Raw genomic sequence first — 12905 nt, 5'->3', positions numbered from 1 at the left:
GCACGAAAGCTTTTGGTTCTCCTGGTTGAAGCTGACCGAGTTTAGTAAAAGTCTCTTCTTTTGCAGAGTGGGATGTCTCAAAGAAGTCAGCATCACAAGAAGAAGCACCGCTCTCACAGGACGCAGAGCAGCAAGGTAAGACCTTAAGTTAAGTACGAAGCACAATTGTTGCACTTATACAGTTTTAAAAAACTTAAGAAACAGTTGTGCTAAAAATTCGGGTTTGTCAATCTCAACAAGCAGGTATTCAATACGCGGATAGGGTCATTTCCATTCATTCATTTTATTTACTAATAAGTAATTTTATTAATTTTTTTTTAATTTACAAGCCAAGGGATGCTTTATGTGCAATAACCAAAGTAATCATAATTACTACACGGCTTAACCAACCATAATTAATATAGTTAAAGCAGACGCTTATCTAACTTTTTTGTTGGACGGTAGGTGAGCTTTCACTGAATTAATTGGCGAGAATTTTTTTCCGTTGGCGTTAACACAGTAATTTTTTACTAATAAGTAATTGGCTTGTAATGCATGCGCATGGCTACTAATGCACATTTGCATCTTGACGCTTTAGTGAGCTAACCGTCTTAAGCTGGCAACACTGGCTTTTGGGGCGAGTTTTGTTTATTTAACATCATTCATTATCATTGAAGCAGGTAACACGACGAAACGTATGCAAATCAAAACGGTATTCTTACTTCTATGCCAGGTTAATGCATATTTTTTTGTTGAAGCAACACTCAACTATGTAACGTACGAAAGCGTCCTGTTGAGACCGGATCGTGACTCACCTTCCTTACCCCAAGCTTCCTATAAAGAGATCGACGCAATGCTCGAAAAAATGCTTGTCGAAGTAGAGAAACAAGAAAAGTTGTTCAGTTTAGATTTAGACATTCTCGAACCGAACGATGATTCTTTCGTTAATACTTTAGAATTGGTGCCGGAGACAGACGCGTTGATCGAGATTCCAGTCAAAAAAGCGCCGGTGTTTGAGAGTTATCGCGAGATTCAAATTGCGAATGACGATGACGACGACGACGACGACGAACCGTTTTCGAGTCTTTTAGTAAGTCATGCTAAAACCGCGTCGGACGAGTCGTTGACGGACCAAGAAGATGACAGTTATGAACCAGTTGAATACAACGCCTTAACTCACGTGTATCAACGATTCGACACATATCCAGAAAACGAGGTCTGGTTTGAGGGTACTTATAGAAACTTAAGTATAGTCCCGGAGGAAGACGAAGATGAAAGTACGAGTTTACTGAGTAACTATTCCAATTTTCCTACTCGTAGTACCTCATCTAATCAGTACTCCTTGTACGATTCGGTTCTTCTTCAAGATCCGAGCGACTCCACGGACTCGCCATCAACAGACGATTCGGACTTTGATGAGCGGCCTGATAAAAGTGAAAGTATTGTAAAAGCTGAAGTGAAACTTCTCGTAAAAACGTCAGAACGCGGTAAAGAAGCGATAGAAATCAGGTCAGTTCGAGAATTTCTTGAAAATCCCCCAGAAAAGACGAAGACTAACGAAGTCAAGAAAAAGTCACAACTGGGTGACAAAATTAACAGCTTGAAGAACAAATTCAGTAGCATCGTCGACCGCAGTAAACGAAATTTCAACATAAAGCCGAACGAAAGCGAATCGTGCGAGGACTTGTTGAAAAAAGATAAAAAACCCTCGTTTACTTTTCAACAACTCTTTGTTAAAACGCCCGAGCCTATTGATAGTAATTTACAGGAAGCAAAACGTTTCGGGAGTCGAACTGAGCTTGTTGCGAATTCTTCAGAACGTTTTCCTTTGGTTTATGACCCTGAAGTGCCACTTCGGGACGAAGACGTGATTAAAGAGATAGGAAGCGTCGATCTTTATGCAAACATTCCTTTTTATCCTTGTTACAACCGCAGCGATTTAAGTCAGTACGGTTTTAAAACTTTTTCCTCTCCTCACACGAACCCTTTTACCGAAACTACTTCCACCCCGTTTAATGAGGGCGATCAGATCCCGAGGGCGTATTGCGATTGGTTGGAAGATAGTGGCGGAGGTAAAGTCCGAGTGGTTGTAACACCCCGAACTCATCCGCATGGTGGTGACAGTTTTGATGTAGTTTAGTTTTTGTTGCGTTTTGAACTGACTAATTGCGCATTAACCTTGCTGCAGTAAGGATATTACGATTTTTTTCATAAGGTTGTAAATTAATGGTAGTTAGGATAGCTTGTTGGGAATTGCATGTTTGCAGGATTATCAACCACGACCGAACGTTTAGTAGCTAGTAACGAAGAGACATTGCTAGACAAACCTTTAGGCCAGCAGCTTACTGGTTTATCTGTCATTGACGATTATTTAGTAACCGATTTAAAAACCGTTTGCGAACAAACTAACGCTTTTATCCAATCTGAGTCACAACCGGAACCGTATGACGCGCTTGCGGACAAATACACTAGAAAAGAGCCCATAAACGAGAAAAAGGTAGACGATAATAAGAACAACATGAATGAAAAGAAGAAAGCCAAAAAGGGTTTCTTTGGTTCGATTAAAACTTTCGTCGAGAGGTCGTTCGAGTCCGATTCTGAATCAGAAAAATCACCCAAAAAGTCGAAAAAACCTAAAAAGGACAAAAAGAAGAAACCGAAGGAAGATACCGCGGTAGGTGAGCATGCTTTACCACCTAGAAAGCCCAAATTGCCGACGCCACCGTTAGAACCTAGCGACATCGACAGCATACCTTTTGTCGAAGCTTCGGTTTCTGATTTACCACCACCATACAAACCACCTGACATACCAATCAAAGAAGAGCAAATTCCGGTCACCGACCTTGACGCAGACATTGAAATCAAGCAAGTGGAAGTGGAAAAGAAAACTGTTGTCGAGGAAAAGGAACCTGAAAAACTCTCCAAACCAATTACTGACGACAAGGACAAGGATAAACCTAAAACGAAGGAAAAGCCGAAAGAAAAAGAAAAGAAGAAGATAAAAGGAAAGACCGTTATTGTCGAAGAAGTAACGAAGACGATTCAACCGTTGGTAATAGAAGCAGAAGAATTTTCCATAATAGTAGACCCGACCAAGAAAGAATCTCCTAAAAAATCGAAGGAAACATTTACCATCAACATCGATGAATCCATAGAGATAAAAGAGAAGGAAATTTTGGAAAAATCCCCAATTTTACCAGAAGAAAAGATCGTCAAACCATTGGCAGCTCTGGAAATGCAACCTGAAGTACCCATACGACCACCACGTACTAAAGATCACATCTACGAAGACATTGAGGAACCAGCTGTAACAATTCCTCAAGATCGGGTCAAAGACATCACTACGGATTTAATTCAGAACGAAATCAATTTTGGCGGGTGGTCGGATGTTCCCGCAGTTCCCGCCAAGGTTGACAAGGAGGACGAGCCACAAAAGGAAATAGTCGAGAAACACGACAAAGAAGTTCTGAAAGAAAAAGATGTTAAAGAGAAAGCCGAGGAAGAAGTCAAGAAGAAAGAAGAAAAGAAAGGCGGCTTCTTTGCTCTTTTTAAGAAAAAAGATTCGAAGAAAGAAGAGGAAGCTCCTCCAGCGGATCAGGACGAAAAAGTAGTGGAGAAGGTTAAGAAACCAGAACTTTCCGAAGCAGTGGTTCAAGATATGAATGATTCACAACAATTTTTAGTAGGTGAAGTCCAAAATTACCACGACGTTCGACCAGTAACTTCACCCACGGGAGAAGCTGTTAGTGCGGGTGTTGTTGCTGCTGCTCCCGTTAAACCCATCAAAGAAGAAAAAGTGGAAGAAACGAAAGTGGAAGAAACAAAACTGGAAGAAGTAAAGGTTCAAGAACCAAAAGCACAATCCGAAAGCTTTTTCGGTTTGTTTAAAAAACAAAAGAAAGAAGAAAAAGTACCAGCTGAAAAGAAATCAGATCCAACCGAAAAGAAGCCCAAGAAAGATGACAAAAAAGTAGACGAAAAGAAAGTAGCAGTTGTTCTATCGGAGGAGGTTCTTAAAAACATATTGGATTCGAAACGGTTTCTGGAAGGCGAAGTACAAAACTATCACGATGTTAGACCTGAAAAGCTTCTAATAGAACAGACCGTGGAACCCATATTAGAAGTGACAAAGGAACCTCTTTCACCGAAAGAAGTTGTCGACGAAAGATTATCGACAAAACCAGGTAAAGGACTAGAACCTCCACCGAAGAAAGCTCCCGATGGAAAGAAAGAATCTTCACCCAAGAGGACAATTGATGATTCAAAAGAACCTTCACCGAAAAAAGCGGTCGACGATAAACGAGAAGCATCACCCAAGCCATCACCAGGATTCTTTGGACTGTTCAAGAAATCTAAGAAGGACGAACCTGATGCCGCAGAAACCACCAGAGTGCTTTCGGAGCAAGTTGTTAAAGAGATGGAAGAAACGGATCAGTTTTTAGTGGCCGAAGTCGATAACTATCACGACGTCAAACCCTTGGTTCACGAAAAAGTTATCGAAAAACCCGTTGCTGAAAAACCTGTTGTTGAAAAACCTGTCGTTGGAAAACCCGTTGTTGAAAAACCTGTTGAAAGTGTTAAAGTCGAAGCCGAAGCTGCGGAAGCACAAGCACAATCTGGAGGTTTCTTTGGCCTATTCAAAAAGTCTAAAAAGGATGACGAAGTCCAACCACCAAAAATTATATTATCAGAAGCCACTGTCAAGGATATGTCTGATACGAACGAATTCTTGACCGGAGAAGTGCAAAATTATCAGGACGCTCGTTCTGTACCAGAAAAAGTAATCGAAGAGGGAAAAGCGACAGAATCTGATGAACAACCATCTTCTGGTTTCTTTGGGTTATTCAAAAAAACCAAAAAGGAAGATGAAAAGATCGTACCGGAAGTAAAGAAGGAGGACGTGGAACTCCTTGCTAGTTCCGTTGAAGAAAAAGTCTGTAAAGTCATTGCAGCCGAAGAAGACAAAGCTGCGAAGGTAGTGGAAGAGGTGAGGGAATCGTCACCAAGACCAGCACCAGGTTTCTTCGGTCTCTTCAAAAAATCGAAGAAAGACGAAGAAGAAATAATTCCAAGCAAACCACCTCTCTCAGATTCTGTTGTAAAAGATATGGATGACAGTAATCAATTTTTGTCAACCGAAGTCGATAATTATAACGATGTAAAACCAGCCAAGTTTGAACAGATTGAAATTACGAAGAGTCCGGTGGCCGTGGAGTCATCACCAAAACCGTCTAGAGGCGTATTTGATATTTTCAAAAAATCGAAAAAGGATGAATCTGTTGAATCTGAACCGTCTGTTACGGATACTGTTGTAAAGGAAATAAAGGATGTTGAACAGTCCGTAAAAGGTGAAGTAGCTGTCCAAAAAGAGAAAATTTCAGCCGAAACTGAAAAAGTCACGAAAGTAGTAGAAGAGGGAGTTGAATCTTCACCGAAATCATCTCGCGGTCTTTTTGGCATATTTAAGAAAACGAAAAAAGACTCAGAAGAAGCTACTGAACCAAAATTTGTAATTTCTGAAGCTGCACTACAGGCTATAAATGATACAAATGTATTCTTAACCGGTGAAGTTGATAATTATCACGACGTGAAACCTGAGAAGTTCGAAGCAATTGAGGAAGACAAAATTGTTAAAGCTGGTGAAGAAGCACTTGAATCGTCACCAAAACCATCTCGTGGACTGTTTGGAATATTCAAGAAGTCGAAGAAAGATCAGGAAGAAGTAGCTGACACTAAACCTATTCTTTCTGAAAGTGTCCAAAAAGAAATGGCTGAAACTGACACATTCTTATCAGTAGAAGTTGAACACTATGAGGATGCTGAACCCATAAAAGAGGAAAAAATTGCTAAAGTCGAAGAAAGTATTGAATCGTCACCAAAGCCAACCAAAGGCTTGTTTGGTATGTTTAAAAAACCCAAAAAGGAAGAGGAGGTTTCATCTGGATTGGTTCTGTCGGAACAAGTGGTTCAAGAGATGGAGGACACAAAGCAGTTTTTGACGGGAGAAGTTGACAACTATCACGACGTTAAACCACAGATAATATCTGAAGAGGAAAAAGCTACAAAAGTAACACAGGAAGACATTGAGTCGTCACCAAAAGCATCGCGTGGTCTTTTTGGTATTTTTAAGTCGCCGAAAAAAGATAAAGAAGAACCATCTCAACCTAAAATTATTCTTTCTGAGGAAACCCAACGAAACATTGTAGATACTGACCGCTTCTTAACCGAAGAAGTGGAAAAATATCACGATGCTAGACCCGTCGTGGAAGGAACAGTTTCAGAAGCTCCAGATGAAATAAAGGAACCTTCTCCAAAACCAACTACTGGTATATTAGGTATGTTTAAGAAAACAAAGAAAGAGGAAGTCGAAATTGTCGAGATAACCGAACCTCTTGTTGACACCGTGCAACAAGTCACTGATGACACTAAGCAAATAGTGATTGAAACGAAGCAAACAGTAGTAAGTGAAGCAGAAAAGATCGAGGATGTGAAACCTGTAAAAATTGAGGAAGTTACCCAGGTTGTAACTATAACAGACGGTCAAGACATTGAGCCAAGACCTGAAGTCAAGGGCGGATTTTTGTTTAAATTTAAGAAGACTAAAAAGAAACCCAGCTTAGCAGAAACGCAACTATCAGAAGAAGTACAAAAAAGTGTAGATGACACTAAAAGCTTTTTATCAACCGAAGTGAAAAATTACGAAGATGCTAAACCACAAATTCCAACGGATGATAAAAAAGAGGAGAAAACAGTTACATTTGAAGCAACTAAATCAAAAATGGTCCTTGAGGGTCATCTTCCTCAGCCAGAAGTTGCCCAAGTTGTTGACGTCATTAAAGCTGAAGTGACAGATGTGGTTAAGGAAGTTCATGAAGAGGTTAAAGAAGTAGAGGATGTAGTGTTACAGGAAGCAACGGAAGTTCAACATGTCATAGAACCACAAGACACTTCCAAGAAAGAGAAACCAGCGAAAGATAAAAAAGGATTTTTCCATAGATTTGGCAAAAAGAAGTCGCAAGACACCTCATTTGATGAAGCTAGAGGTAGATCGATAGAAGAAAGTGAGGGTTCTCCAAAGAAGCAAAAAAGACGAAAGAGTAGTAGCCCATTTAAATTCTTCGATAAAATGAAAAAGAGTGAGGAGGATGTCAAAGAGATGGAGCCATCTGTGGAAGTCAAAATTGATGATGTCACAAAAGAAGAAGTTAAAGAAGATTTACTGGCCGTAGAATTTGAAGAAGAACCGGCGATGGATTTAAGTAAGGAGGTTCTAGGCAGTCTCGATAAAAAAATGGAAGCACTGAAACGCAAATACACCCCTGAAGTTCAAAAACAAATGAATGATTGTCGCGATTTCTTATTTATTGAAGTTGATAATTACGAAGATGCTAAACAACTTGTGGTCACCGATATAGATACTGGATTATCTACTGATGCTGGAAAAACAGTAGATGATATCATTGAAAAAGCCGCAAAAGTAGTGGAACATAGTAAGGTTCCTGTGGATGCTGCAAAGTCGGAAGCTATTGCCTCTGCAGAAAAGATAACTTCTCAAGTGGAAGACACTGCCCGAAAAACATCAAAGAAAGCTGAGAAGAAATCAGGAGGATTTTTCTCAAAGTTGGGTAACTTAATATCTGGTACCGTGGACGACTCTAAAAGCGAACTGAAAGATGCTAAGAAGAGTGCTGAAAAGGCAGCTGATAAAACAAAACAGTCTGTAGAAAAATCTGTGGATTCTGCAGCTAAAAGTGTGGATAGTGGCGTGGAGAAGATGAAAGAAAAAACAAAGGAAGCACAACAGGTAGCTAGTGATAAAGTAACTGAAACCAAAGACGGTGCTAAAGAACTGCAAGAAGCAGCAGTGCAAGCCACTAGAGAAAAGATTGATGAAGTTGCTGCCGCTAAGGACAGTGCTAAAGATAAAACTGCGCAGAAAATTGATGATGCGAAGCAGGATGTGATGGCACTGAAGGAATCTTTATTGGAAGTAACTGCTAAAACTGGACAAAAATTGGATTCTCTGAAGAAAGACATCGCTGTTAAAGCAGAACTTGCTGCTGGTGAAGCAAAGGAAGTCAAGGATTCTGTAGCTGCAAAGTCGGATGGTGTGAAAAAGGAGGTCGAAGCAGCAGTTCACAAAACTAAAGCCGACGTGCAGAAATCAGCGCAAGAAATGCACGATATGACCAGTACAAAAATTGATGAGATAGAAAAGACTAAAGAATCAGTTCAAAGCAAAGTAGAAGACGCTGCAAAAACAGCTGCAGAAGAAACTAGTAAAAAGTTCGTTGATTTTAGAGAAGGTGGAAGTGAGCTGATATCAGGGAAAGTTGCGGAAATAGAAAAAGCTAAAGTGGATGCAACTGAAGCAGTTACTGAAAAAGGATTAAAGATGAAAAAGGACCTTGAAACAACAGCCGAAAAGGGGAAAGAAACCGTTGCAGGAGCATTAGGCAAAATTGTCGATTCGACCACACAGAAAATTGAGGAGATGGGAAAAGTAAAAGATGCAACGGTCGAAACGGCCACGAAGAAAGTGGAAGCAGCAAAAGTAGAAACAGAATCGAAAGCTCAGACGTTCACTGATGCAGCGGCTTCAAAACTGGATCAAATTCAGTCAGCAACGGATGCAGCAAAAACCGGTGTCGAAACAAAGGCATCACATGTTCTTGACACAACAGGCAAGTACACCCAGGATATTAAATCCCAAGTTGAAACAACTACCCAAGAAGCAATAGACGGTGTTAAAGGAAAAGCCGATGTCTTAACCAAAACAAAGGACAAAATTGTTGAAGATATTCAAACGTCAGCTGCTCAAAAAGTCGGAGAGCTTGTAGCAACAGGAGAAAGTGCTAAAACTGCAGCTGGCGAAAAAATTGACACCGTTTCTAAAGCAGTTACGCAAAAAACTGAAGATTTGTCAAAAGGAATACGTGATTCCATTGAGCAGAAAACGACAGAAGTGAAGCAAGCGAAAGATGATGCGGCAAAAAAGGTCGACGATTTCGGTAAAGCAGCATCACAAAAGTTCGAAGACGTAAAAATACTGAAGCAGGACATTACTGATAGAGGTGCGAAACAATTAAGTGATTTCCAGAAGACAGGTGAAGGTCTTCAAAAAGCAGCTGCTGACAAATTTGACCAACAAAAAGAAAAAGTTACCGAAAAGGGAGCGGCTGCTGTTGAAAGCTTGCAGGCTTCAATACATGGTAAAGTTGGCGAAATTCAAGAAACAAAAGACAAGGCCGCCGGTGCGATTGCAACGAAGTTTGATGATGTAAGTAAAGTGGCGTCACAGAAGGTTGACGCTTTTGAAAAAGCTAAACAACAAGCAGTGGATAGCGCAACGGACACGGTAAGCCGCCTAGAAAAAACTGGAGAAGAAGTTAAAAAAGCGGTTGGAGAAAAAGTCGATCAGAAGCGCGAAGACGTTGTTCAAATTAAGGATGACATAAAAGATGCCTCAGGACGAAAACTAGAGGAGATCAGCAAAATAACTACTGGAAAAATAGATGCTTTAGCACATGGTAAGAAACAGGTCGAAGACTTCATCGCACGAGAAACTAGTGAGGCAATTAAAGCCGAACAAGACATTAAAAAAGCAGCGAGTGTTAAAGTTGATGATGTTAAAAAAGCAGCGACGGGAAAAATTGATGATCTAGTACAAATAAAAGAAGCTGTTAAGGAAACAGGTGCACAAAAAGTTGACGAGCTAAGAAAAACAGCTGCTGATAAAGCTGAAGATGTTGCAAAAGCAAAAACAACTTTGGAAACACAGGCTTCGCAAGCAGCTGGTGATTTCATGTCAGCCGCTTCACAGAAAATTGGTGAAACTAAAGAGAAGTTGAAAGAGGATACTTCAAAAAAGGTTGAACGTATGGACGATCTACTTACAGGAAAAATTGATGATCTGGTACAAATGAAACAATCTGTTAAGGAAACCGGTGCACAAAAAGTTGAGGAGCTAAGAAAAGCAGCTGCTGATAAAACTGAAGATGTTGCAAAAGCGAAAACAACTGTGGAAACACAAGCTTCACAAGCCATTGGTGGTTTCATGTCAGCGGCTTCACAAAAAATTGGTCAAACTAAAGGAAAGTTGAAAGGAGATACTTCAAAAAAGGTGGAACGTATGGACGATTTGCTTGCAGGAAAAATTGATGATCTGGTACAAATAAAAGAATCTGTTAAAGAAACCGGTGCACAGAAAGTTGACGAGCTAAGAAAAACAGCTTCTGATAAAACTGAAGATGTTGCAAAAGCGAAAACAACTGTGGAAACACAAGCTTCACAAGCCATTGGTGGTTTCATGTCAGCGGCTTCACAAAAAATTGATCACACTAAAGAGAAGTTGAAAGAAGATACTTCGAAAAAGGTTGAACGTATGGACGATCTACTTGCAGGAAAAATTGATGATCTGGTACAAGTAAAAGAATCTGTTAAGGAAACCGGTACACAGAAAGTTGACGAGCTAAGAAAAGCAGCTGCTGATAAAACTGACGATGTTGCGAAAGCGAAAACAACCTTGGAATCACAGGCTACACAAGCCATTGGTGGTTTCATGTCAGCGGCTTCACAAAAAATTGATCAAACTAAAGAAAAGTTGAAAGAAGATACTTCAAAAAAGGTTGAAGGAATGGACGATCTACTTACAGGAAAAATTGATGATCTCATGCAAATAAAACAATCTGTTAAGGAAACCGGTGCACAAAAAGCTGACGAACTAAGAAAAGCAGCTGCTGATAAAACTGAAGATGTTGCAAAAGCGAAAACAGCCTTGGAAACACAAGCTTCACAAGCAGCTGGTGATTTCATGTCAGCAGCTTCACAGAAAATTGGTCAAACTAAAGAGAAGTTCAAAGAGGATACTTCAAAAAAGGTTGAACGCATGGACGATCTACTCACAAGAAAAATTGATGATGTGGTACAAATAAAAGAATCTGTTAAGGAAACCGGTGCACAAAAACTTGACGAGCTAAGAAAATCAGCTGCTGATAAAACTGAAGATGTTGCAAAAGCGAAAACAACTTTAGAAACACAGGCTTCACAAGCAGCTGGTGATTTTATGTCAGCGGCTTCACAAAAAATTGGTCAAACTAAAGAGAAGTTGAAAGAAGATACTTCAAAAAAAGTGGATGATATTTCTAAAACGAAGAAATCTCTTGAAGACATCGCGGCTCAAAAAATCGACACTGTGAAAGATGCCGCAAAATCTGAAGTAGAATACATTAGTAAAACTGCTTCTAAACAGGTTGACGATCTATTCCAGAAAAAGGAAAGTATGGAGAAATCGTTAGCCGAAAAGAGTAAAGGTATTGTAGACGATTTATCCGGAAAAAGAGACAAGATAACTGATGAATCAGTTAAAGCAAAACAAGAAGCTACAGATGCTTTAAAGGGTTTTATGGAACAAAAAATTAGTGACATTACCACCATCAGCGAGGATGCATCAAAAAAAACAAGTGGTCTTCAAGAGGAGGTGTCTCAAAAAATTGCCGGTGTTACAGAAGATAAAGACGCTGCAAAGCAAACTGCAGCTCAAAAAGTAGATGAAATTTCTAGGACGGGTGCCGCTAAAGTTGACGAATGGTTAACAAAAGGGGATTTGTTTGCCACAAGTACCGCCAAGAAAACTGAGGAAACAGTGCAAAAAATGGAGAAACCTTTAAAAACCGTACAAGGATTACCTTCGGCGAAATTGGAAGATGTGGCCAAAACTAAAGATACAGTTAGTGGTGCGTTCAAACAAGAAGTTGGTGATGCGACCAAAGTAAAGAAAAGTATTGTGGACGATTTAACAAAATTAGAGTCAGCAGTTAAAGATACGTCAGTCAAAATCATAGAGGAACTATCTAAAAAGAAAAAACCGGCTGAAGCTGTCGTTGCGGATGTAGTAGAAGACAAGAAAAAAGCGGCAGCTTCAGAAATGATGGAACTTGATGATCAGTTAGCACAATTAACAAGTTCTTTGGACCAGTTGTCCGAACCTGTTATTCAGCAAGGTGAAAAAATAACTTCATATGTGACTTCTCCAACAATGGCAAGACGTGCGGAGTCACAGCGGTTTTCACGGGAAGAGCGACCAACCGTCCGAGAAGTAAAAATTATGCAAGCAGACGACGAAAGTGATGAAGAGAAATATACAGTTACGGAACCGGAAGAAGCGCAAGAAAAGAAACGTAAACCGCTTTTTCACTTAGAGTCTGAAGAAGACGACCCTGTTGAGCTAGCCAAAATGAAAGATAGGCGAGACAGTGTAAGGTCCAATGTTTTGGAGACTTTAACGGAGAATAAACTCGATAATTTGTTGAGCGATTTGGAAAGTCAGTTGGTTAAAGATTTGGAGAGGTCGGTGACCGAAGGAAGCGAAAAAACAGAGGAAAAAGAGAAAGCCGGAAGCACGTTAAGTAAAGCTGAATCGGAGTTGGAAGAAATTAAAAAAGACTCGCAAGCCGACGTCGAACAAATTGAACAGAAATTACGTGACTTGGACAAAGCGTTAGATTCATTAGAACAAGCGTCCGACCCTAAGCTCGAGAAAAAGCTGCATAGGGTCGAACGCAAGTTCGAACGGATGGCGTCCGAAGTAATGGACAAAGACGGAGCCGGAGTGTCGCCGACTGAAGTCGAGGCGCATCGTGAGCACGAATTTCAAAAACTCGTCTCTCAACTAAGCACTGAAGAGGTGTCAGACTTCCAGAAAGAATACAGTCATTTATGGGATGAGACCACGTTCTCAAAAAGCGACGATTGGGACTCAAAAACCCCCGACAGTCAAGTTGACGTGCAGGAACTTCCTCAAGGTAGATGTTAAATAGATGTCAGCTTAATTAAAAGTAAACTCAAAACGATCCTGTTCTTCCTTCTCTCACACTACTGTCATCACTCACGCCATTTTATTGTAAATTCACATCAAGAAGCATGCA

At 40.2% G+C, this 12905-nt stretch overlaps 1 protein-coding gene across 21 annotated transcripts in view; it reads left to right on the top strand.

Annotated features, from left to right (window-relative positions):
* Positions 1-12905, top strand: part of LOC135127974 (ankyrin-3-like) — a 188828-nt gene that overhangs the window by 165939 nt on the left and 9984 nt on the right. For 18 of the 21 annotated variants that reach the window (XR_010280311.1, XM_064054707.1, XM_064054706.1 and 15 more), the window contains 2 exons: positions 67-135; positions 2247-12782. Coding sequence is in view for 20 of the 21 variants with exons in the window: in XM_064054707.1 (XP_063910777.1) it covers positions 67-135; positions 2247-12782 (10605 nt within the window). In the remaining variant the exon portion in view is untranslated. Of the gene's footprint in view, positions 1-66; positions 136-737; positions 2052-2246; positions 12783-12905 lie in introns of all 21 variants that reach the window. The other 3 variants (XM_064054712.1, XM_064054711.1, XM_064054710.1) reach the window with 2 other exon arrangements.

Source organism: Zophobas morio, unplaced genomic scaffold (assembly GCF_036711695.1).
Source record: "Zophobas morio isolate AGI-343-1 ecotype UQ-CSIRO unplaced genomic scaffold, CSIRO_AGI_Zmor_V1 ptg000012l, whole genome shotgun sequence".
Lineage (NCBI taxonomy): Eukaryota > Metazoa > Arthropoda > Insecta > Coleoptera > Tenebrionidae > Zophobas > Zophobas morio.
Note: the sequence above shows the minus strand (reverse complement) of the source record. Positions and strands in the feature narration are given on the sequence as shown.